General features: G+C 42.6%; 1 protein-coding gene across 4 annotated transcripts in view; it reads left to right on the forward strand.

Moving 5' to 3' along the window:
• DYNC1I1 (dynein cytoplasmic 1 intermediate chain 1) overlaps positions 1 to 22,343 on the forward strand; it is a 177,262-nt gene that overhangs the window by 84,065 nt on the left and 70,854 nt on the right. For all 4 annotated transcript variants that reach the window (XM_086614292.1, XM_086614294.1, XM_086614293.1 and 1 more), the window contains 4 exons: positions 4,473 to 4,562; positions 13,162 to 13,324; positions 14,460 to 14,559; positions 19,338 to 19,463. In XM_086614292.1, the coding sequence (XP_086470418.1) occupies positions 4,473 to 4,562; positions 13,162 to 13,324; positions 14,460 to 14,559; positions 19,338 to 19,463 (479 nt within the window). The remainder of the gene's footprint in view (positions 1 to 4,472; positions 4,563 to 13,161; positions 13,325 to 14,459; positions 14,560 to 19,337; positions 19,464 to 22,343) is intronic.

The following is a 22,343-nucleotide window of genomic DNA, read 5'->3' on the forward strand; positions in this document are numbered from 1 at the left end:
TAAAAAGTTGTTTTTCTAAACCCAATGTCAGATATGCTCTTAAATAGGGGAAGGCTATTTGTATTCATCTCCCTGGACAATTACTGCGATGGCACATCCATTCTGAGCAGGCATACGTGAAAACAAATAACCATGTAGACACTCATAGATTCTCCAATAAATATACCATAAATGTTATCTTTCTCACATGTAAGTAAACCACAGGAAAACAAATGCCAAAACATTTCCCATTATGTATGTGTATGTGCACAGTCAAATGTACAAATGTATAACCATACTTTAGGCACAATAGCAAATGTATGTACTATGAACATGTGTAAGTATGCATACATTGGCATTAAATAGTGCACAATAAGAAAAGAAAGAAAAAAAAGAAAAAAACATTCAGGTTGCAAAGCCAAGCAACATTGGATATTCCAGAATGCAGGCTTCCGGGGCATCCGTAATTAGCCCTTTTGAATATGTATGATGATACAGTTTTAATTACGATAACATGTAGGGGGTTTTTTCTTAACAGATTCTTGTTTCTGCCAGTCAATGAGGAGTCAGTTTTTTAATCCTTCTGGTTTTTATCTTCTTCAGTTTAGTGTTCTAGCCTTAGATCTCATGTTAATGCACATGGTCCAAGTGTTACACTGAACACAGAAAATGTTAATCCCCTTTCAAGCTTTTGTTTCTCTGGTGCTCCCATGACAGCATCTTAATATGTCCTGAATCCTGATGAACATATCTCTGCAACCCATCTGTGCAGAATACTATTATCTTCACGATATTATTGCCATCATGCATAAGCACTGAAGCATGGGGCAAGAAAGGGCAAAAATGTCAGAATGACAACTTTCAAGGAAAGCGAAAAGTGAGAGACATGGGAGCTTTCGCATGCGTAGCATTTCCCTCGCGCTTTCTCCACTCAAATCACAGACCCAGTTGACTTCAGCACTTCTTCGTTTCAGGCCCCAGGTGTCTCTTGTAGAGCACCCAGAAAATGAGGTCAAGCACTCAAGAGGGAGGAAATTCCAGAATGATGTCATCATGCCTACGCGGGGGAAGGGGGAAGGAGCTAATCGTGCCCAGGCAATCCAAATTCTGGCATTTACTAACACTTTCTCATTTGGCTCACAACTGTATCATTCTTTTAGCTGAGTTTCTCTGAGTATGCATATACATTTCTCTGTAAATAAATAAGGACATCTGAACTGTGCCTAACCTGCTAAAAACTCTCACGCGGCCTTTCCAGTAAAGCTAATTTACTGATGTGCGTGCTCTTGGGAAAAAGGCATGGCATGTGTTTAATAACCTTTACTTATTTCTCCTGCTGCAATTAAATCTAGAGAAATCTAGGGAAACTTGGGTTTGATTGCTCCCAGAAGAGGAAGGAAGGGAAGTAAAGAAGATCTACCTTAATTGGTGCTGAAGTATCAGTACATGCCCCCTGCTCCAGCTGTGCCTCAGTCATTCATTCCTTCTCTGCTTTGGAAGCAGGAACAGACAATAGGCAGGCAAACAGTTTGATACACCCAAAATCTGGAGTGTTAAGGACTTCTAGGGGACAGGGATAAATTTGCTTCCCTTTGGTCTGAAAACCTGCTACTAAATCTCAAGTTCTACATTTGCTACATTGTCCCTATTCAGTACCAAATTACAAGTGAGGCATTAAAAAGCATAGCATACTGCCTTAAAAATCCCAAGATTTTCAATTAAATACTGGTTTATTTTTGGTTTGCTTCCTGCAAGTTTTTTCAAACCCTTTCGAAACTTCCCTGCATAAGCAGACAGGTTGGAAACAGGTTAAAAATGGAAGCTGAAATCCATATGTAAACAGCTGGCTCCAAGATCTGGTGCTCTAGGGAATGAAAACTTGTAATACAAGACTCACGGAACTCTTGTGGGAGTTGGCTTCATTAGGTATCTACCGTAAGTGTGTCTGTGTGCATATATCTGTACACCGTTGTGATCCTATCTGTGCGTGCATACGTACCTGAGGTTAGCAGAGTATTCGCTCGCTGCTGCTCCGGTCACTCTTCTCAGGATCTCCTCACACCTCTCATCTGTTCTTTGAAACTGGGAGTGCCTCTCTCTTTCATACATCCCCATCTCCCCTAGTGCCGCAGACCAATGGCAGCAGGACCTTGTTTTCCCCCTCCTATGTGTCTACAGCAGGTGAGCTTTTCTCACTGACTCTGCTGACTGCGTTGGATGTTATCTACCTTTCAGCCAGTGGACTGACCGATGTGTTTACTCTGCTGAACTGAAACGCCCTGGCTTAATCTCTAAAAGCTCTCCTCTATAGCCCTCTGATATAGGGTACCTAGGGAAACGTAATTGCCAAGCGAGGCATCGAAGGGAGGCATCATGAATACCCTGCCTTTACCCCACTCCAAGTGGCTGTTTCCTCTCACAGTTTGAAAAATCCCTGATAAAGAGGTGGCATTCAGTAGCAGTGCTTTCTATTCTGGAAATGCCTCCCTATCTGTGCTGTATTCCTCCTTGCTTCTCAGCCTGGGGAGCATGTGGTTATCCCTCCTCCCTGACAGCTGGGGAGCCGAGCTTTCCCCATTCTCCTCGCTGCAGTTTCTAATGGTAAGGGGAGCGATGGCAGATTTTATGCCAAGATTTCCTCTTTTTCCCAAGAGCGAAAAACGTATCTGTCCATGCTGAAACACTTCCTTACGGTATGTGGCTAAGCCGTGCTCTCCAGCCAAGATGTCTCCAGCTAGGAACATGCGCTCTGCAGGCTTCTGGGGGAAGAAGTCCTAGAGTAGGCAACATGGTGGGGATAGTATGATGCTTATTATGTTATTGAAAACAAAATACAGCTGTGTGTTACTGTTGGTTGAATGCGACTTGTCAGCACCATCATTTCCCCAAGAAGCCAGGGCTGATTGCAGGCAGCCTGCGCAGGAAAAGGTGCCAGTAGCTGAGCCATTGAAGAAGTGTGACATGTTACCACTTGCCCCAGGCTATGTTAACATGGCAGTGTTAGAGCAGGGAGTGTGCCTGGAGAAGTGCCATGTCGCGAGGAACTATGTCATGACATGCAAATTGCTCAGAAGGAGCTGCAGCAGTTTTGCTGACAGCTGAATGCCCCAGGGCCAGGCCAACATGCCTTCTCTCACATGATGGACCAACCCAGGGCACCAGTGGTGCCTGCTGTGCCTTGATGGTACATCAAGCTCCAGAATCACTCCAGAATAATTCCTGCATAGCCCACAGATTTGCTCATTCTAATTACTGTAACTCGCTCCTTTAGGGCCGGCTCTGTTTTCAGTCTTTGTAGTTCACTGAATCTAGAAAGCTGAGCGTCCCTATCTTCTCATGAAGGATTTAAAATGAAAGAGGGGAGATTTAGATTAGATATAAGGAAGAAATTTTTCACTCAGAGGGTGGTGAAGCACTGGAACAGGTTGCCCAGAGAAGTTGTAGATGCCCCATCCCTGGAAGTGTTCAAGGCCAGGTGGGATGAGGCTTTGGGCAACCTGGTGTAGTGGAGGGTTTCCCTGCCCATGGCAGGGGGATTGGAACGAGATGATCTTTGAGGTCCCTTCCAGCTCTAACCATTCTATGATTCTATGAGTGTGAGTGGTTGGGTGCCAGCCCTGGGCACTGGAGAATGAATCATATTGCTGTAGCTGGGAACAAATAATGAGGGTTAAGTAGGCTTTGAGCCATTTTGGTGCATCACTGTCTTTCTAGCTCTGCTGTATTCTGTTTTGGTCTGGACAATCAGAACCCTTGTAAGTTCAAACAGACATCAAGGAAAGGAATGAATGGTTTGCCCTCCTGAATAAAATGAGAACATGTGAGCATGGGGAGAGAGGGGAAGGAAGAGAGGCATTTGCATAGGTCAGGAAAGGTCATTAAAACATCTGGCAGTAGTAACTGACATGTGTCAAATTTTAGTGTTCATTAAATTCGTATTAATGCAAGAATGGTTCTTAAGCTCCAAATGCCACTTTTGGTTGCTACGTTCCCCCATTTGATGGTGATGACTTTTCAGAACTGTACCATGCTTGTTTGCTTGCTAGTGGCATCTGACCTGAGGTCAGATTTCTATTTAACCCCTTCCTGTAGGTCAAAAGACAAATTAATCTGGTGAGAATTGAATTGGAAATGAGGTGTCTGGATAGCAGGTGTCCCAACTGTGGAATAGCTGCCAGGCTGAAACATGTTGCATCTGTTCTTATGCCATCCAAGAAGTCATCTTTGAGGTCAGGGAGATATTCAGCTGACATCTGAGATGGAAAGTTGCTACAGGGAGCAGAAGTGGCAGGTGCCCTGAATTAGCAGATTATCTTGCAGTCTGGGGGAAATGTCTGAGCCTGTCACTCTGAGTATAAATGTAGCTGTTTCCATGTATTGTGTACTTGGCTTTACCTGTGTTTACTACCAGTTTATAATCATAAAGAAGATACACAATTTCCATCCCCCTTAAAGAGGAGAATCTCACAAATCTTTTTCTTCCTTTTTTTTAGAGGATGAAGATGATGAAGAGATGGTGGAGCCAAAAGCACAGGATGACTTGGAGACGGAAAATCAAGACCATAAGCAGGAAGTGAAAGAAGGTACTTTAAAAAATGAAAAGGATTTTGTTATACCTTTAAAGGACTGAGTCCTGCAGGTAGTTATTCTCATGGGTAGTTTCCATTATTGAGAACACTGTGAAATTGAAACAGTCACCAGGTTTTTTTGATTCAGAATCACAAGTGGCATAAAAGCCGAAAGTTGTATCTCAGCGACCCAGCTGGTAGCTCTGAGAACCTTGTGAAAGGCACAAGACTTCAGCTGTTTAGAAGAAGCAACATGTCCTCATAATTCAGGAACAAAGTAGAGATTCTTGGATTCCAGGACTGGTGCTTACATGTCCTCTGGCTCAAATAGCCTGCTTACATGAAAGTTTTAAAATACAAATGCCAGGCATTCCAGTGGCTCCAAGAAGTTTGTTGGTCTTCAAAGGTACTTAGAGCCTGGAACTGTCTGCCTGCTTGACAGTGGCAAACTTAAACCCAGTGGTGGTCAGGAGTCCTCTGGCAGAAAGCCATTTCACTGGAAAATGTTGACTGTCAAAATCAAAACTTTTTGTAGGAGCTGCCCCCAGGGATCTCAATGTCAAAGCTGAAGCCGGGCTAATCCAGCCGTGGTGTATCACCTCGAACAGTGAATGCTCACCCCTGTGTGGAGCCGGGGAAAAGAGCTGAAACATCAGCAGCTCCAGTATGAGAGGAAATGAGTTTCTTCTCCAGCATTTCTTAGCTCTGTATTGCTAGGACTACTTGCAACGCTGTTAACTCCCTTGAAAGGTAACTTGCTTTCTCAGGTAGGGCCTAAGTCACTTCTTGCTCTGGTGATCGTTTTCAGGGTGATTCTGTGACTTTGGCTTTGTTTTTTCACAAGATAATCTCACTACGGGAAAAACGTGAAGTCATGTCATAGATAAGCGCATGAAATCATCAACTGTGAATATAGCAGTGGATGCTTTTTTCTCAGCCAGGGGAGCCTGGCATGATTTACATTAGTGTCCAAAAAACCTGAGTTTGATGCGTAGTGCCCACATTTGCTATCCTCATGCACTGAAGTGAGATGCAGTACCAGCCATGCTGGTTTTATTATAAATTGATCTTTCTTCCCTCTTAAGAGCATCATAGAAATCACCCATGCCGTAAATCTTGCGGTGTCTATTGCTCATTTGGCCCCTGTAGAAACATGGAGGGGGAACTCACTCCTCCCGCTCCTCATCCTTCTGCTTCTCCTACTGCCTCCAGCCACCGGTGCTGTGGGCAGGCGGAGGGGAGCAGCAGGAGCAGTGGGAGGAGTGGTGACAGCAGGAACAGGTATCACACAAAAGTTTGCAAAGGCAGAACTGAAGACATGGACAAGAAACATGGCAGCATAGAAAAACTTACTTTTTCCTGACAATTACCCTTCCTCCCAAAGCTGTGGGGTCAACTCACGTATGGGCTTTAGCAGTCACTGGACCTAACATAGTATCTCTTTTATTGATGACAACAGGAAGCCATAAAAAAACAATATCACTGCACTTACGCACTGTCCTGAGTTGATGGGCATCCCTTATTCAACTTACAGCTGATCCCACAATTATTTATTACCACATGAAAGTAACACTAGTGCTTATACCCGGGGAGAAAGCACAAACTCCTGCATGAAGAGAAGAAGGAAAAATCTAAATACATTCCTGAACTGATTTATTTCACTTTTTCGTAGGCTTTCAAGTTAGCCTTTTATGTACTTTGCTAACAAAGCACCACTGCCAACATCTTTTATTTCTTTGTTGTGTTTTAGTCTCAGGGCAGTGCTCCCCTTCCCTGCCTAGCAGACCCCCCAGGAACGGTAGATCACTGGGCTGGTTTAGCACTAGTCTCAGGCACAGCAACTGTAAAAGCAAGGCATGGCTTGTTTCAGCAGGACCGGCTTTGTCAGGTGCTAACACTTGACTGGGTTCAAGGAAGAAGAAAACATGCTCATTGCCTGATAGAAAGTGAACTTGACCTGCAGTACGTGTTGTGATGGATAAAATAGTGGCATGCTGATGACTGACATTAAATGCTGTGAATCGAATGAAGCAGTCATCCCCACATTGACAGGGAACGGAGTCCCATTTTTAGCGTTTGGTGTCATTCTCTCCCTGTTGGCTGTAGCCCTTTCACCAACGAAATACCATTTTCCTCTCTGTTGTAATCACCCTTCTCATGTTCTGAGCAACATTCAGAGTTTGAAGGCATTGTTTGTGTTTCATGGAAGTGATTAAAACCATGTTACAAGTCAAACAGGAGTTTAGAAGAACATTTCCTGTCGGTGCTGCACTCGGTGTGCCTACTCAGAATTAATAGCTTTTCTGCAAATTAGCACATAATGGGTTAAAAGCATGTTTATGTTGGCATTAAGTACCCTGGCTTCTTTTTCTCTGCAAGGCAAGACAATATTTTGCAAACTTTTTAAAGAATCTCTAATAGATATTATAGTGGCGCCATTCACACTGCTATATAGTAGTTAAGGCTGTGTCAGCACTTCCATTATGAATCCTGTTTTTCAGGGATTTATAACCCAGCCGTAAAAATTTGCTCTGGGCTGAAATTTGGTTTCAGCTCAGGGAGCACATTTTTTAACAGATTAAAAAAAAATCAGTGTGGCCTTTTTTGAGTTATGGGAGTGTAGGAAATAAAAAAACCCTGGGAGAGAGAAGTCCGGGGACAGAAAGACAGACAATTTTTTCATGAATATAACTCAGAAACAGGTCAGAATGAAAAATAAAGCTTGGCTCCAGTCTTTTCAGTCTCCCTCTCCCCAAGCCAACAGGACAGGAGTGCTCTATTTTTATAATGGCATTTTAAGAGGAAATGTGATATTTTTTTTTCTCTGTGGTTTATAGGTAGTACAATTTAATTCTACAGACATTTATTGCATGCTTAATATCCTCGTCTTCCCCCTGCACACCCTAGAGTTGCTCTGCGGGGTTTGGTGGGATTGTTCAGCAGTCACGGCTGTTTGCAGGGTCTGACCCAGTCCTGGACCTGCCCCAGCGTCCCGGCGAGACACACGGCGCATCTGTGGTAGGGCAGCCTCTCTGGCACAACGCCTTTCACAGCACTGCGATGCCATGGAGGTGCTAAGGGCAGAGGAGTGGCTCAAGACCCCCATAGTGTTTCTGGAGCAGGAGGTGAAGACCTGGCTTGTTGACCATGTGAAGCATATGAAGCCTTGTGATCCCTTTGTGTTTCTTCCACGGGGCTGCCTGTTGACACCCATATCTTGGGCATGTGGTCTCCCCACTGTCCTTGGAAGAGCCATGTGTGGGATACCTGCTGTTGAACTGGATTGGGCTCTCCTTGTTCCCAGCCTCACCTGACCACGTAAACAAGAGACTCGTCCCAACCTCTGGCATCAAGTGGGCTGGGGCTTTCCACAGCCAGAGAGCTCTGGAGCTCCACCTAAGGCGCCTCTTTGTGTCAGTAGAAACCACATGAACGGCGGGACGGGCTGGGTCTTGAAAGTGGGCCTCAACCTACGTTTATCTGAAGCTGTGGGTATATCCACAGAAACTTGCATGAAAGGCTGGGATGGAGGAGGCTGAGATCTGCCGCTTTAAAGTGCTGCTGGGCCTCCCTCTTGCACTGGCGCTGTGCGTGGGGCTCGAGTGTCCCTGCAGCCGGTTGTGGAGGGGCAGACGGCTCAGCTCTTGCCAGCTCGGGCATCAGTATCGGAGAAGCAGGATGAGGTTACCGGCTTTGCCCCCGTGATCTCTTTGAGATTTTTAATAGCATGTAACACCACGGTTTCACTGCTGCCAACAGCGCAGCTCGGCTGTGCCAACCTGTCCTGACAGCCCGTCTCAGGTGCGCTCAGGGATGGGGCTCAGCACAGCCCCTGGTCAAGCACCATCAATGGGAACAGCCCTGCCTGGCTTCCAATTTAAGGCTCTGGACCCTGCTACTTTGGAACCAAAAATTCCCTAAATGCACCTCAAAATCTCCCTTTATACATTCGGCAATTACACCACGCAGGGGCTTGCATTTTAAACCCAACGCAACCAAGATACTACATATATCAAACCATGATGTGGCACGTATCAAACCTGACATGAAAGTGAGAAGCACAAGGAAAACAAGAGCCCCACGGGCTATGGGCAGACAAGGACTAAAAGCTGCTGAGAGCTGCTTAGCACCTTGCAGTTCTCACGCTGTAAATTTCTACCATCCTCGGTCGTCAGCACATCTACAGTTTACATGGGTTTAAATACATGCTGAAAGACATAATACAACTCTTAAACGGGTTTTCCTAATCTCCTTCTGTCTCTTGTTATATCTCTGGGCTCATAACAAGGCTGCTTCCTGCTTTACTGTTTTTATTAGTTCACCCTTTCTTTCATTCACTTACTCTTTCTGTTCTTTTTTCTGTTTTTTTTTTTTCCCTTAATGCACTTCATTTCTTTTGTCAGGTTTTTACAATTGCTGAGGTTCCAGGAGAATATTTTTTATATTCTGTTATACTTATTTACATGTGGGTCTTTTTTTCTGTTGTGTTTTCTTGTTTTGTTTTGTTTTTTTAATGTATTTTTGGCTCCCTTTGGAGAGGACTCGAATCCTGGTATTTAAATATTTAATTTGTGAATTTGATCCTGCACTGTTGTCACAACTATTTATATTATATTTACTACAAACCTGCTTTTGCCAGATAAGAACAGTCTGCAGCATTTTTTGTCTTAGTTCCTAAAGATCCAAGGAAATGTTTTAATATCAATTTTTTTTCTGTTTTGTCCAAAGAAATATGTGGCCAAAGGACCTGATGTGAAATATGGTATTTCTGAGGATCGTGTTAAATCACGTGAGATAAGAAAATGCTCTTATTTTTCAGAAATAAGCGTTGAACGAATCTGTTGTTTTCATGTCACGTTCAATTTTTTTTACATACTCTAGACCTTTTGCTCACGCACAAGTGCACAATGTCTTTCATTATGGATATGCCTCGCATTTTCTTCCCCTGCGGTGTCCTCTGTGCATATGTAACTGCACAGTGTTTTAATTTGAAACGTAAATTCCATTTTATTTTGTACAATATTATCCATTAGAACACGTTGTTGGCCTCATAACCCCAGAGCCACTTGGACAACCTTCTGCTCATGAGTATGAGATCCCGTCAACGTTTCAGTGAGTCCGTGGAAAGGCGGGATGCCCAGTGCCCTGTTAGGCGGAATTTGGCGGCTGCGCCATGGGCCCTCCTGCCATGAGCTGTGCAGGGCCGCAGATGGGTTCAGCTGCCCCAGCGAGAAGAAGAGAACAGGCACAATAGTTCATTATGAAGGTACGGTATAGAAACAAGAGCTAAGGCGAGTCTTCTGTTGCAGGAGCTTTCATCGCACTCCAGGCAATAAGCACGTAACTTTTAGTACTGGTAAGCTAAGCGTTGCGTTGGGCTTTGTTAGACATGGAAGGTTAGATGTGGTCTGTTTGGTCTTTACACCAGGGAGAGCAAATACTTGAAGGCAAATGCTGTATTCTTACAGGGAATTTCTGAAGATATTGTCACATCACATAGGTCTCTGACAAAACAAAACAAAAAATACTTTGATCAGCTACTTAGATTTCTCAGAGTTTTCCTTGAAGAGAGCCTGTGTCTCTTGAAAGCTGAGATCAAAGTAACTGTAAGCTCCTGGATAGGAAGAAAAATTGCAGAAAATTACATACATTCTTTTTATTTTATTCGAGGTAATGGACAGCCAGAGAGAAGGAACAAGGGGAAAATGGAAGTGGCTCTGAAAGATAAATGGTTAGAATATCTTCATATTTGAAAGAACAACCCTGCCTGGTTTGGGCTTTTTTTTGCTCATACTTCATGTATTTGCAGTAGTTACAGCAATGTTTTACACTTGGAAAAAGTAATGATGTTAACATTCTTATAAGAAGAGGTTGCCTCAAATAAAACTTCAGAGGCAGCCGAATGAAAGAAGAAAATAAGGTTAAAATATGAAGCTTAATATCACCAGGGGGCATCTGGTGTGTCAGTCAGATGGATGAGGTAAGCTGATTTATGCCCTACAAACTTTAGCCAAGGTGTTTCTGATGCTGAAGAGGATTTAATAGACTGCTGGCCTCCCACAGATCATTGCTAACTGCAAGGGAGATTTTTGCTGAGGTAGAACTGCAATCATGTGTGTCTCCGTTGCTTGTGAACACTCGACAGCTCCCAAGCTGTTTATTTTTTTGCCTTTTCCCTTTCTATTGATTTTTGGTTGTATTTTCTTTGCCAGCTATAGTCGGCAAATGGCCGAGTAATAAATTTATATTTCCAAGTTGTAGAGAGGATTTGATTTAGCAAATAATTTTTACCATTTGGAGCAGCTCAAAATGAGTTTTCCAGTTGCCTTTGCAGTTATTTTCTCCCCTTTTATGCCATTTTGCTGCATTGTCATGCTTGTTGTCTTTGATTCTCGGAAAGCGACGCTTTAGTGGTGACAGTGGGATATTGCCTCATTACAGGCTTCCTTGCCAGATGAGTTCCTTAGTGCCAATTACTATTCAGCAATGGATGCTGCAATAGGTCAGCCTGTACTTTTTGCTAGTCATTCTTTTTTTTCACATGCTTTGCTTCTGTCTAAAGCACTTAGAAGCAAATTGCGCTCCTGCCTTGATAATTGTTGCACTGCTACTCAGGGGGACTGTGCCGGGGGACATAGGTATTCTCTGCATGTGTGGAGCTCCACAGGGATCACTAACCTGGTGGTAGGAGGCATAGGGCCAAGGCCATAGGAGATCATCAAAGGCTAAAGTTTCTAACTTCTTAGGTGCTTTGTCTCCTGAGGGCCAAATTTCTCCTCCACATTTCATGTGTTTCCTATCTTCTATATTTAGCCCAGGTGTAGTGCAGAGATTTTGTCTTTCAGAGCAAGTGCTTTGACCAGTTGTGGCAAACCTAAATGTGGTGATAACGGCCTCTCCCAACCCCAGGGAGGGCTCAGAAAGCAATTACACTGAAACTTGGGGTTGCTGAGTAGTGCAGTAACACTGACCATGTCAGTCCATTCAATTGTGTCGTGCTTGGGTACCAGAGCCCACGAATCTAGTGTGAACCACTGGAACATCAGACAGTGAGCAAGGGCAGCATCTCCCTGATAGCTGAAGGTAGCTGCGTGGCATGACACAGCAACTGGAAGATAATTTCAAACAGCAATATTAAACTGTGTCACTCAATTAAACATGAAGATATGGATGACAGGGCTTGGAGTTAAATGTTGATTTATACTAGGTGTTCTCTGAGACATTGTGCTGAATTATCTTCTTTGGCTGCTGGTGTTTTAACCCAATATGGCCTAGAGAGACCTGCAAGGTTATTTTCACAAGTAAACACCCCAAATCTGTAGTGTAAAGCCAAATGCAGGAGACCTTTGATCGACAAAGAGTTAAACTGTAACTACTTGTCTCTGTAATTTTGCAATAAATCTGTTTATGATGTGTTGTTTGTGTACCTAATTATAAATTTGGAACAAAATTCTCTTTTACCATAATTTCTGTGATGTCAACTGAGATTTTCACGCTGGGAATTTAAGCTAGTTGCATGATTGGCTTGGTGTAACTGTGAAGATACTAACAGCATTTTTTTAATGTAAAAGTAATTCTGAAATAAAACTAAAATGGTGGTTTAAAAGCATGTGTGGGAAAAGGCATAATTGATATACAGCATTGCCACAGTATCAGTATGACTCTGCTAGTGTAATTGAGAACAGGATTTTGCACCGTACCAAGAGCAGCACCCCAATTTCCTTTCCCTATGATGCTCACGTTTGAGTTGAAATTTACCAACAGGTCATTAAACTGATGGAGACGTAGCATTGGTGCATTCTGCAAAGATAGTATTTTTCAAATGAAGTGCCATACTGGAAATACTGGTTTAGAAATAAAAGTTTAGCATCTCTGCATACGCCTAAAGAAGCAACTTCATCTTGTGGGGGCCAGGCTATTCTGACTGGTGCCTGAGACAGCTCCTACCCCCACCCAGGGCAGCTTTGTGGCATTTGTTGCGCTGGCTCTTAGGATTCCTCTGCAAGGAACAGAACTGCCTTAAAGAAACTGATGTTTGATCAGTTGCTTTCGATTTTGCTGCCTCAGAGACTATCTTTGGTTATTTACTTCATTGCTTCACAAAAGCTCTAAAGCAAAGACAGAATTTGTCAGTGACAGCAAGGAGAAATGGGAAGGAGTGAAAGGAGAGATTATGTGAGCCCTTTTAACACAAAGAACTGTAGTATAAGTTAAGAAGATTATTTTATCTTTGGCTCCTCTGACAGGTCCCCTGTTACATAAGTGTTCTGCTTTTTCGAGTTAGGTATTGCCCAAACGTCAGTCAGAGCCATTTCCTGAAATAGGAACACAGAGTTTATTTAATTTGGGGAGGTTTAAGTATTTTCCATTTCAGAATAATAAATATATAAGATATAGGATCTCTTCTATGTAAATGCTACATTCTGGGAATATACAGGAGTATGTTTAGACATACTAAAAATTTCTTAGTCATGATTTTAAGAGTAAAGCTTTGATTTTTGTCCTGACATTGCTACAGCAAGCTTTCATGTCAAAAGAAACCCACTGAAGATGTTGATTCATTGGGAAAGGGGTGAAATGTCATACTCTTAATTACATCTTTTCATTTTCCAAGCTCCTCCTAGAGAACTGACAGAAGAAGAAAAACAGCAAGTTCTCCATTCAGAAGAATTCCTCATATTTTTTGACCGGACAATACGTGTAATTGAGAGAGCTTTGGCTGAAGATTCAGACATCTTCTTTGACTACAGTGGCAGAGATGTAGAAGAGAAAGATGGGTCAGTTTGGGGTTTGTTTGTTTTTGTAAAATAACCTTTATGAAAAGAATTCCAATGCCAGGAAGCCTTAATTTTAAAACTAAACTAAACATTTTTATAGTTAAGAAAAGTTTAAAACCTCTCCATGAAGACCTGGGTCGCTTTGTTAGCCTAATTTGTTTTGTAAAATAGCCTCATGCAATAGCACTCTGGGGTTGGTTTTTTTTGACACATTATGCAGGTGGTTTAATTTTTTATTTCATTTTTTGGGGATAAAATTTCAAATTCTGAAGAAAAACATTAATAATTGAAATAGATAAATGTGTGCATACACATGTATATGTAGATGTCCATGTGTATGTTCCAGTGTGCTTGTATCATGATATTTTTACAAATTCAAATTGCTGTTGTTTATATTCTACTACTGCCTCAGGTCTGTAATGGATCCCACTGTGCTATGCATTGTTTGGATGAACATGGTGATCTCCCAAAGTGTTTGCAGTCTAAACACGTAAGACAAGAGATGGCAGGTTGTGTATTCAGCAGTTGATAGGGGAGTATAAGAGGCAAAACTTGTTAGTAAGAGGGAAAGTATTTAGATTTCAGTAGCTGTATATCCACTGAAGCCTCACGGTAAATCAGTAGCCACCTTGCACTGAAGTTGCTTACTGGAGGTTACTCTAGAGCATCACCTCCGTGACCGGTTAAGTGCACCAGTGTGGCAGTGTTGGACCAGAGCTGAGCTTCAGCCCATCCTACTGGTGCCAGAAGGCATCCACCGTCTCCATCGCTGGGAGGAGGTGCTGTAACTTTAATATTTCAGGAATCAAAAATAACAGAGATTTGGTTACAGCTTGGAGGTGAAGATTCAGAAAAAGGAGGAGATGAATGCCAGGGCCAGATTCAGTCCTGAGAGATAAAGGTGGCAGAGGTGGCCCAGGGTGAATCAGAAGAGTCAGGAAGGCAGTGAGAAATTAAGAAATGGGGTTTTGTGAAACAGACAGTGAAAGCAATTAAATCAAGGTGGCAGACGTCCCCAGGCTGGGCAGAGATTTGAGAAGTAGTAGTCAGAAACTTTTGCATTGCTTTTCACAGCATTTGAATGGAATGTGGAATTTTGTACTTCAAAAGTGTCACTTTGTTTGAATCCACACAGAGATGTTCAAGCAGGAGCCAACCTTTCCTTTAACCGTCAGTTTTATGATGAGCACTGGTCAAAGCATCGTGTTGTCACCTGTATGGATTGGTCTCTTCAGGTAAGATGTGAAGCCAGGAGATGTGTTTCCATATCCCTTCCATATCCCTTCTCCCTAAAAAAATACGGCCAGCCTCAGTTTGCCCTTTGTTCTGCAGACTATGATGTTATTTTTTAGCTAACAGCAGGGCCCTGAGTGAGTGAACACAGGTTTCTCTGTAAGGAAGAGTAGTGACCAATACTGATTTTTAAAATATTTTTTTTAATGTGTTACTTGGTCTTCAAAACTAGGATGTTTTATTAAAACCATAGGTTAACAAACCTACTAGGATGAAAGGGTCCTTACTTTTCCTCCTCTCTCCACACCTTGAGCATATGGAAATATTTTTAGGACAGAAGGTTTAAAATTAAACCAATTAAAAATCATTTACTAAATATGTAGCTATTAATTCAATACAGTTATACATCATAATACTTAAAAAATAAGAATAGTGAGGAATAAAATTTATTTTTCTAATATACTAAAACTCAAAATGTGAAATCTATTCAACTTGAAAAGATTGAAAAGAGGTCTTTCAAAAAATGCTGGGTCCTCTCTTCAAGTGATGGAAGAGGCGGCTGCAGCTGGCCAGGGGGCATGCAAAAGCAGCATGCCTGGAACGTATCCAGTTTCTGTGCACCACAAAGCATTGTCATATTGCAAAATAAAACCGACGATAGAGCTGCTTAAGCTTCCCAAAACCAATACAGCCACATCAGCAAAGCACAGAAACCAGGTTGATTAGTTACTCCGTTGGAGAGCTGGGATTAGTACGCACAGACATCATCACGGGTCCTGTGAAATTCATTCAGTCCCATTTTCACTCCAGCCCCCCTCATCCTCTCTGCGTCGTCCCCGTTCCTAGGTTCCAGCCTGGAGCAAAGCAGCTGGTTTCCCTGGGGAGGGAACCAGGGAGTCTCTGCTCCAAGGTCCACAACACAGATATAACGAAACTGCTCCAGGAGGATATAGGCTTGAAAAATGAGAATGCAAGCCAGTCTGCCTCATTGGCCCCAGACCCAGCCTTAGGCATGTCCTGGTGCGTCCAGAGCCCCGATGCAGGCTGGTGTGGGTAGCAAAGATGGTATAGGTGTAGCTCAGCCTAGTGCTAAGAAGAAGCTTTACTTAGCCTAATCTTAGAAGTAGCTGCTTCTAAGCTCTTTCTGTACCATGTTAGGTGTTGCGTGTGGAGACGGCATGTGTTTAGGGCCAAGTACATGAATGGTGTACGCGGGCTGGAGAGAGGCAGTGGATAAGGAGCGCAGTGACTCTCACATCCATCCTTCTCTCCTTCCCCTTGAAATGGCAGCAGGGCTGCTTCCATCCCTTCAGGTACTTCTCAGGTAGGGTGGCAGCTGACTGCACGGAGGAAGTGGCAGGCAGCAGGGAGGAGTCGGAGGGTCTCACCGAGCATCTCCAGTAGGCTGTGCAGGTCGGGCTGTCCCACCAGCTGCGGTGCGCAGCAGCCAGCTGCAGAGAGGCTTCCTGTAGTATCCAGCTTGCGCCCCACGTGTGAAATGAAGGATTTATCCCTTTGCTTTCATACAAAATATCAGCTTAACAACAGGTATGCGATGGTGTGACGTGGGTGGCCTTTAAGCACATATGGATTTCCACAGAAATCAAATATAAGCCTGAGGAAACACTTATCTTAAGTTGTTCACTTGTTCAGGGGCTGGAAATTACATGGAATTCTTATCTGATATTTTCCTAACAGACAGTTCCTACTGTATTCCCAGGGCAGCAAGAAAAAAAGCTGCCTCAGAAGAGCACTGCCAAATCTAATTGCTCAGCCCCTGGGGCTTGAAGGCATGTTCTGCTTCCCACCTCTTTGTTCCAGGGTGGCCCCTCCTGCCTTCCCCTCCGTTAACTCCTCACGCTCAGCTCCTGGCACCCCAGTGGGAGCTCCTCTGCCCCGGCAGCTTCTCCGTGCTGGGGGGCTTCTGCATGCCACCCTACGCTAGTTTGGGAAGAGGGAACTGCCTCCTCTCTTGCCTGCTTCAAGGTGTATCATGCAGCAGGAGCTGGAGCTGATGGAGGTATTTCACCTAACCGCTAGTTCCGCTTCTCACCCACGCTCCAGGACATGGAAGTGTCCAGTATGCCAAAGAATAATGTGAATAATCATGGGAACTGCAGAACACGTTGCTCAATCTTCTTCGATAGAACTGTTGCTGCTAAACAGCCTGGAGGCAAATAGAAGCTTAATCAAGCAAAGGACCTTGATGCATTGATTAAACAAGTTCTTCTCTTCTCAGTCACATGTAAAATACAGTCCCAAACATGTGGGATCATTCATACCATTAAAGCTAACCCACTAGCCCCTGGATTCTTTTGCAGAGCAAAGGGAAAATAGCTTAGATGCTTCATTAAGGATCTAAGGGAAAGGCCCAACAGGCTGAGTGTAAACACAGAGTGAGAGTGAGTTCACCTTGCTTTGTCCATGAGGAAGCAACTCAGCTCATCTGAAGTCAAGAAAACCACAGTCTCAGGGATATTGCTGTGTCTCTCGACTCTCGGGCAGCAGCTTTGAGTGCTATTTCCCACAGCAGCATTTCCACATTGTTTTCAGTTGCAGTCACAAGGCAGCTGGGCATCTGGTGAGGACTGAAATCATGTAATGCAAGTAGATTGAGTGAAGCAGTGAGTGTGCAATGCCAGCATGGATTTAGGGTGCTGCACTTAGCTCTGTTTTTTTTAAGGATCAAAAAGCCTCATAATGGTGTTGCCCAGCTAGGTATGACCCCAGTGTCTGCGTAAACTTGAAACTCTATTTCCAGTCAGATGCATAAACTCTGATTGCAAAACTTAGGTATAGACCAGCAAGATTTGAGTCAGTGTTTGTTTATGGCCAGACATGCTGCCAACAAGAACATGCTCGCTAAACTTTCCAGGAGCATGAGCCAATCCCAAAGTGCCTCTAAACTGGTGCTTAGACCTGGTCGCATACCCTAGCTAGCTGCAGTCGTGCTGGTGGAAGGCCTCATTGCTTCTGCCTGCCAAGATATCTGCCCCTTCACCACTGCCAGCTCAGCTGCTCACATGGGTATTACCTAACCTGTTCAGCCAAAACGAGATGCCCTGGGAAGAGCCTGCTGCACACACTGTTTACTTGGACCTGGACCAATGTGAGATGAAAAGGTTCAAAGGAGAAGCTGAGCTCACTGTTCAGAAGTGGTTGTAATCTCTGGCGCGGGAGAGAGAGAGAGAGAAGAGGAGAGTGAGATGGATGACAGCAGCGGAGGGCAGGCTGGCACAACTGCGTCCAGAGAGACGGTGTCTCAGGTGTGGAATTAACACACCCTCAGGTCTCCCTCAGTTCCTGAGGAGGGAGATGAGGCACTTGGTCTGATGCATGCTCTAAATCCCATGTAAGTGATTTGGGTGCTAAATTGCCCTTACAAGCAGTCAGGCTCTGCCAGGATGTAGGTACAACTCACTCAGAGCCGCCTCAAAATGGGAAGGAGGTGGCATGGTGGCCACGTGTCATTGCTGGTTCTCCCACACGTGAGTCCAGGCTCATTTGGAACAATGAGCTTGAATAGAAAAATCATCAGTTCCATGATGTATTGTCCATGGAAGTGTACACAAAGTGGGAAAGAGCAGCTGATGATGGCAAAAGTTATAGCTGTGTGCATTATTTCTTCCAAATGGATTTTGAGAGCAGAGATTTGCAGAGACCATTGAGAAATTTGGAGAGAAAGCATTCCTAGTCTACAAGAGGAGGGTGTGGGTCCTGCAGAACCTGGGCTGCTGGCTCATTGCTCTGCGGAAGCCACGTGCTTTTCTCTGGACATGCCATAAGGTCCACTGCCTTACTTTGACTAGTTAGAGGGAAGGACAGAGGCTACCAGAGATGCCTGGTGTCAAACATGTGAGAGTGAAGAACTGGGTGCTGTTGTATAGGCAGAAAGTAATTGATGCTTTGTGGGCAAATTGTTACTTCTGATGGGGTTTTGAAACGATACAAGGTCATCAGCAGAATGTGAAAATCTGATTTTTCACATATGATATTATGTGTGTATGTATATATGTATATCTATATATAAACAGAGCAAATACATATGTGTGCTGCATATCTACTGCTATGCATCAGTGGATAATGGATGTACAAGAAAATGTGGATCTGATTTTAGAGTGCTCATTGCATCAATCTTACTGAGTCAGTGGAATTTGAGGTCACCCTGTGCTTTACAAGATGACCTCAGCATCTTGCAAAATTGAGCTTCTGTGAAAAAAATGTTTTGTTTGCTATTTGAATCATCAAGAAGAGCTTTCAAGTTGATTCTATGCATAAGTGAATAGGAAGAGTCCATAATGAAATAAGAAAGAATAGGTTTCAGGGATGCTGAAAAAAATGAATTTCAGAATAAAAGCAAGTCAACGTTATGGTCATAGTGGTTTTATTATCAAAATCAATTAAGACAATATTTTTTCCCTGAAGAAATTGTTAAACAAATATGTTAGAATTACTCAAGCTTTCAGATTTTTCCTCTTCCTTGCTTTGCATTCCCTTTATGAATATCCTGCTAGTTTTCTGAGAATTATCTGCAGAAAATAACATTGCCTTTGTGGTATCTGAGACTAACTGACAGAGAGCAAGGGGCAACAGCTTTAAGGATGTCAGGGATGAGCAAAATAGAAAACCAAAATGAAGATGAATACTATGATTGGACTAGTGTGCATTATAATTAAAACCAGATATTGCACATTTAGTGGAGATTATTTCTGTCTCATCTGATTTTGCATAGGTTCTTCATCATTCGTCTTATTTAATTTGCATTTTCTTTTTCTTTCAGTACCCTGAGTTGATGGTTGCATCTTATAACAATAATGAAGATGCTCCACATGAGCCCGATGGGGTAGCCTTGGTATGGAACATGAAGTTCAAGAAAACTACACCGGAATATGTTTTCCATTGTCAGGTAAGACTGAGGAAGTCATTAATTTCATGCTAGACAAAACAGAGTTTACTACATGGTGCATCTTCCCACTGTTTATATGAAGAGGTTGAGATTAAAAACACGCATTTTTGGAAAAAGTACAAGCAGCAGTCTAGTGTTTTTAGAAGGCAACCAGGCTTCTCAAACAATACTGAAAGCCTGTCAGGGCTGCGTGTCATTCTTTGTCTATTTGAAACAGTCCCTAGGAGATTTAGTTTATAAAGCCCTTGCACTTATGAAGTAACTGTGGTGTACCACTTCCTCATCCAGGCAGCGACATGTGCTTTCCCACCCACGTTAGCTTCCTTGCGTCCTCTGCACTCTAAGCTGCCTACCCTTGCCTTGGTTCTGCTCAGTATCATGTTTTGCCTTTAAAATTGGGAAGTACACTTTGCATTTCTGGGCGTGCATCTTACAGCTTGGTAAAAATGGTCTCAATTACAAGGACTACTCAACCAATTCCTGTTTGACTGTCCTTTAGGTTAGCAAACCAGTGCTTCACTTCACTCAGTGCTACTTTATGACCATGCTATTTTAGAAGTTTAGGGACAATTCAAAAATAATTGGGTGTTTTATTTCTGTAGGTCTGTTTATTCCTCTTTTACCCTGCTTTTGTGCGTGAAATGGCACAGCCTCATATTGACAGAAATGTTCTGCTCATTGGCTCTATCTCCATCAAACTGTCCAAACTGTGGAACAGGGCTTGGGCCAAATTTCCAACCTCTTCATCAATATCCTTCTGTGGTAATTAAATACAGGACAGTGGTATTCAAAAACCCATATGGAAAAGTTTCAGCAACTAAAACTTAACAATCAGAGATTAGTAAAATGCAGATTATTCTGCGGTAAAAATTGCTTCTCTTGGAAGGATATGTATTACCTGGCTAATTGTGTAAGCTAAGTGTCATTTTACATTCAAGGACCAAACATCTTTTTGAACTAAGTTTATATTTGGACTTGGGTACATTATCAGATGTAACATAGTAGGAGGGAGTTGCTGGAATTGAAGTTACTGCTTCAACCCGATTAAGTAACCTTTAATTCTGGGCATGTTTTTCTAATTTGCTATACTGGAAAACAACTTCACAAGGAGTCTAGGCCTGCACAGCAAATATGTCATACAGATTTACATACATATATATGTATGTGTGTGTGTGTATTACCTTTGAAATGAGAACTTGCATTTTTCTGGATATCATATTCGGCAGACTGATCTGTTCCTTCAGACTGCTTAAGATCTTAGCTCAGATCCCATGTCCAAATTCTTCTAGGATGTACATGCAGCTTAATGTTTTAAACAAAATATTCAAGAGAAGAGATTGCCTATTGCATTTTCAGGAAGAATAATCCTTAAACTGAATTGATTTGGCAAGGTAATAAGCAGATTCAGGGTAGCCCTTCTGAGTACACAAAGGGGAGATTGACTACAGACACAACAGTGTGCTCTGTTAACTAAAAATTCTATCTAGTTTTAAAAGTAGGTACACTTAAACAGGGGAGGTATGATTCACTAGATTGAAAGTTTTGAAACAGGCTATACTCTGCGTTAGAAAAACACACATAGGACAAAGTGGTGGCCCGAGATTTGGCCTGGCTGAGCTTCTGTCTAATTCTCCTATTAAGTCAGATGTCCAGTTTTTTAGAACTGGAACCTTAAAATCTGTGAATTGAGGACACATATGGCACTGTGCTTTCACATGCATCCTGGATTCATCATTTTCCAGTTAAATTAAATCAGTTTTTCTGTTGATGAGAAATATTTATTTTCTTGGTTAAACTGTCCACAGATAATTTGTATTATAAGTCCATTATGAGTTGGAAGCATGTTTGAACCACCATTACAAGGCTTCTGACCTGTGGAATATCTTCTGCATCTCAGATTAAATAGGGAAGCAAAAAGCATGAGACTTGGTCTCTTGAACACAGGTTTTGTTCTGACTCAGATGGAAAATAAGAAAAAAAAATTATCTTAGCTCAGAGTCTGGAATTCAGTTCTGTAGATCATCATGTTATTCTGTTAGTTAGTGGAAACCAACTATATTATTAGTCAGCCCCATATCATTTATATTGCCATTTTGCAAGAGAGACATTCCCTTATTCAGTCCTGATTCAGTCATTTCTCTAGGTCTTCTGTGAGACAGGCTCAATTTTTCTTCTGCAATACATGACCTTATAACAGTCCAGCCCAGCAGCTAGGGATGAACACACACCTTATCATTACAGCTAGGTTGCCCAGATATGACAAACAAAGTATTTTGAGCGTATTTTCCCAATAGACATCTATTTTCCTTTTCAAAGACTTTCTACAAAAACATGGTCTTAATAAATACTATGGTACTGACTAATATACCTTTTGCCTTTTAATTTTTGGGCTCACGGACCAAGATGAAAACAAGGTGAAATTCATTTCAGATGTGACTGTCAAGGAAATCATGCAAGCCACTTCTGAGAAGCCAAATCAATAAATAGGTTTATGAAGCCATTTCTGACGAACTTCTAAGAAATTCTAGCTCAGGACTTCTGATAAAATCAGTAGAAATAGGTATGTGAAACATCTCTGGACAGCTAAAGAGCAGGCTGAACTTCAGCAGGTAGAACTTCAGATACCTCTTGTACACATTTAGTAAATTCTTGAAGCTAAGAACCATAATGTCTTTCTGTCTTTCCTGGTATATTATATAGATTTAAGTGAGATAATTACCAAGGAATTTCTTCATTTTCTTTACCTCTTTCGGTCGCTTTTTGTAATCTTACATAGGATCATTGAAATTGACATAATCAGAACAACAGGCTTTCCCAGTGCCTTTGCTGAAAGTTGCCAGAACCCAGGGCCTTCAACTGAAGTTGTCTATCAGCCACAGC

This window comes from Tauraco erythrolophus, chromosome 7 (genome assembly GCF_009769465.1).
Source record: "Tauraco erythrolophus isolate bTauEry1 chromosome 7, bTauEry1.pri, whole genome shotgun sequence".
In the NCBI taxonomy this organism is placed as follows: domain Eukaryota; kingdom Metazoa; phylum Chordata; class Aves; order Musophagiformes; family Musophagidae; genus Tauraco; species Tauraco erythrolophus.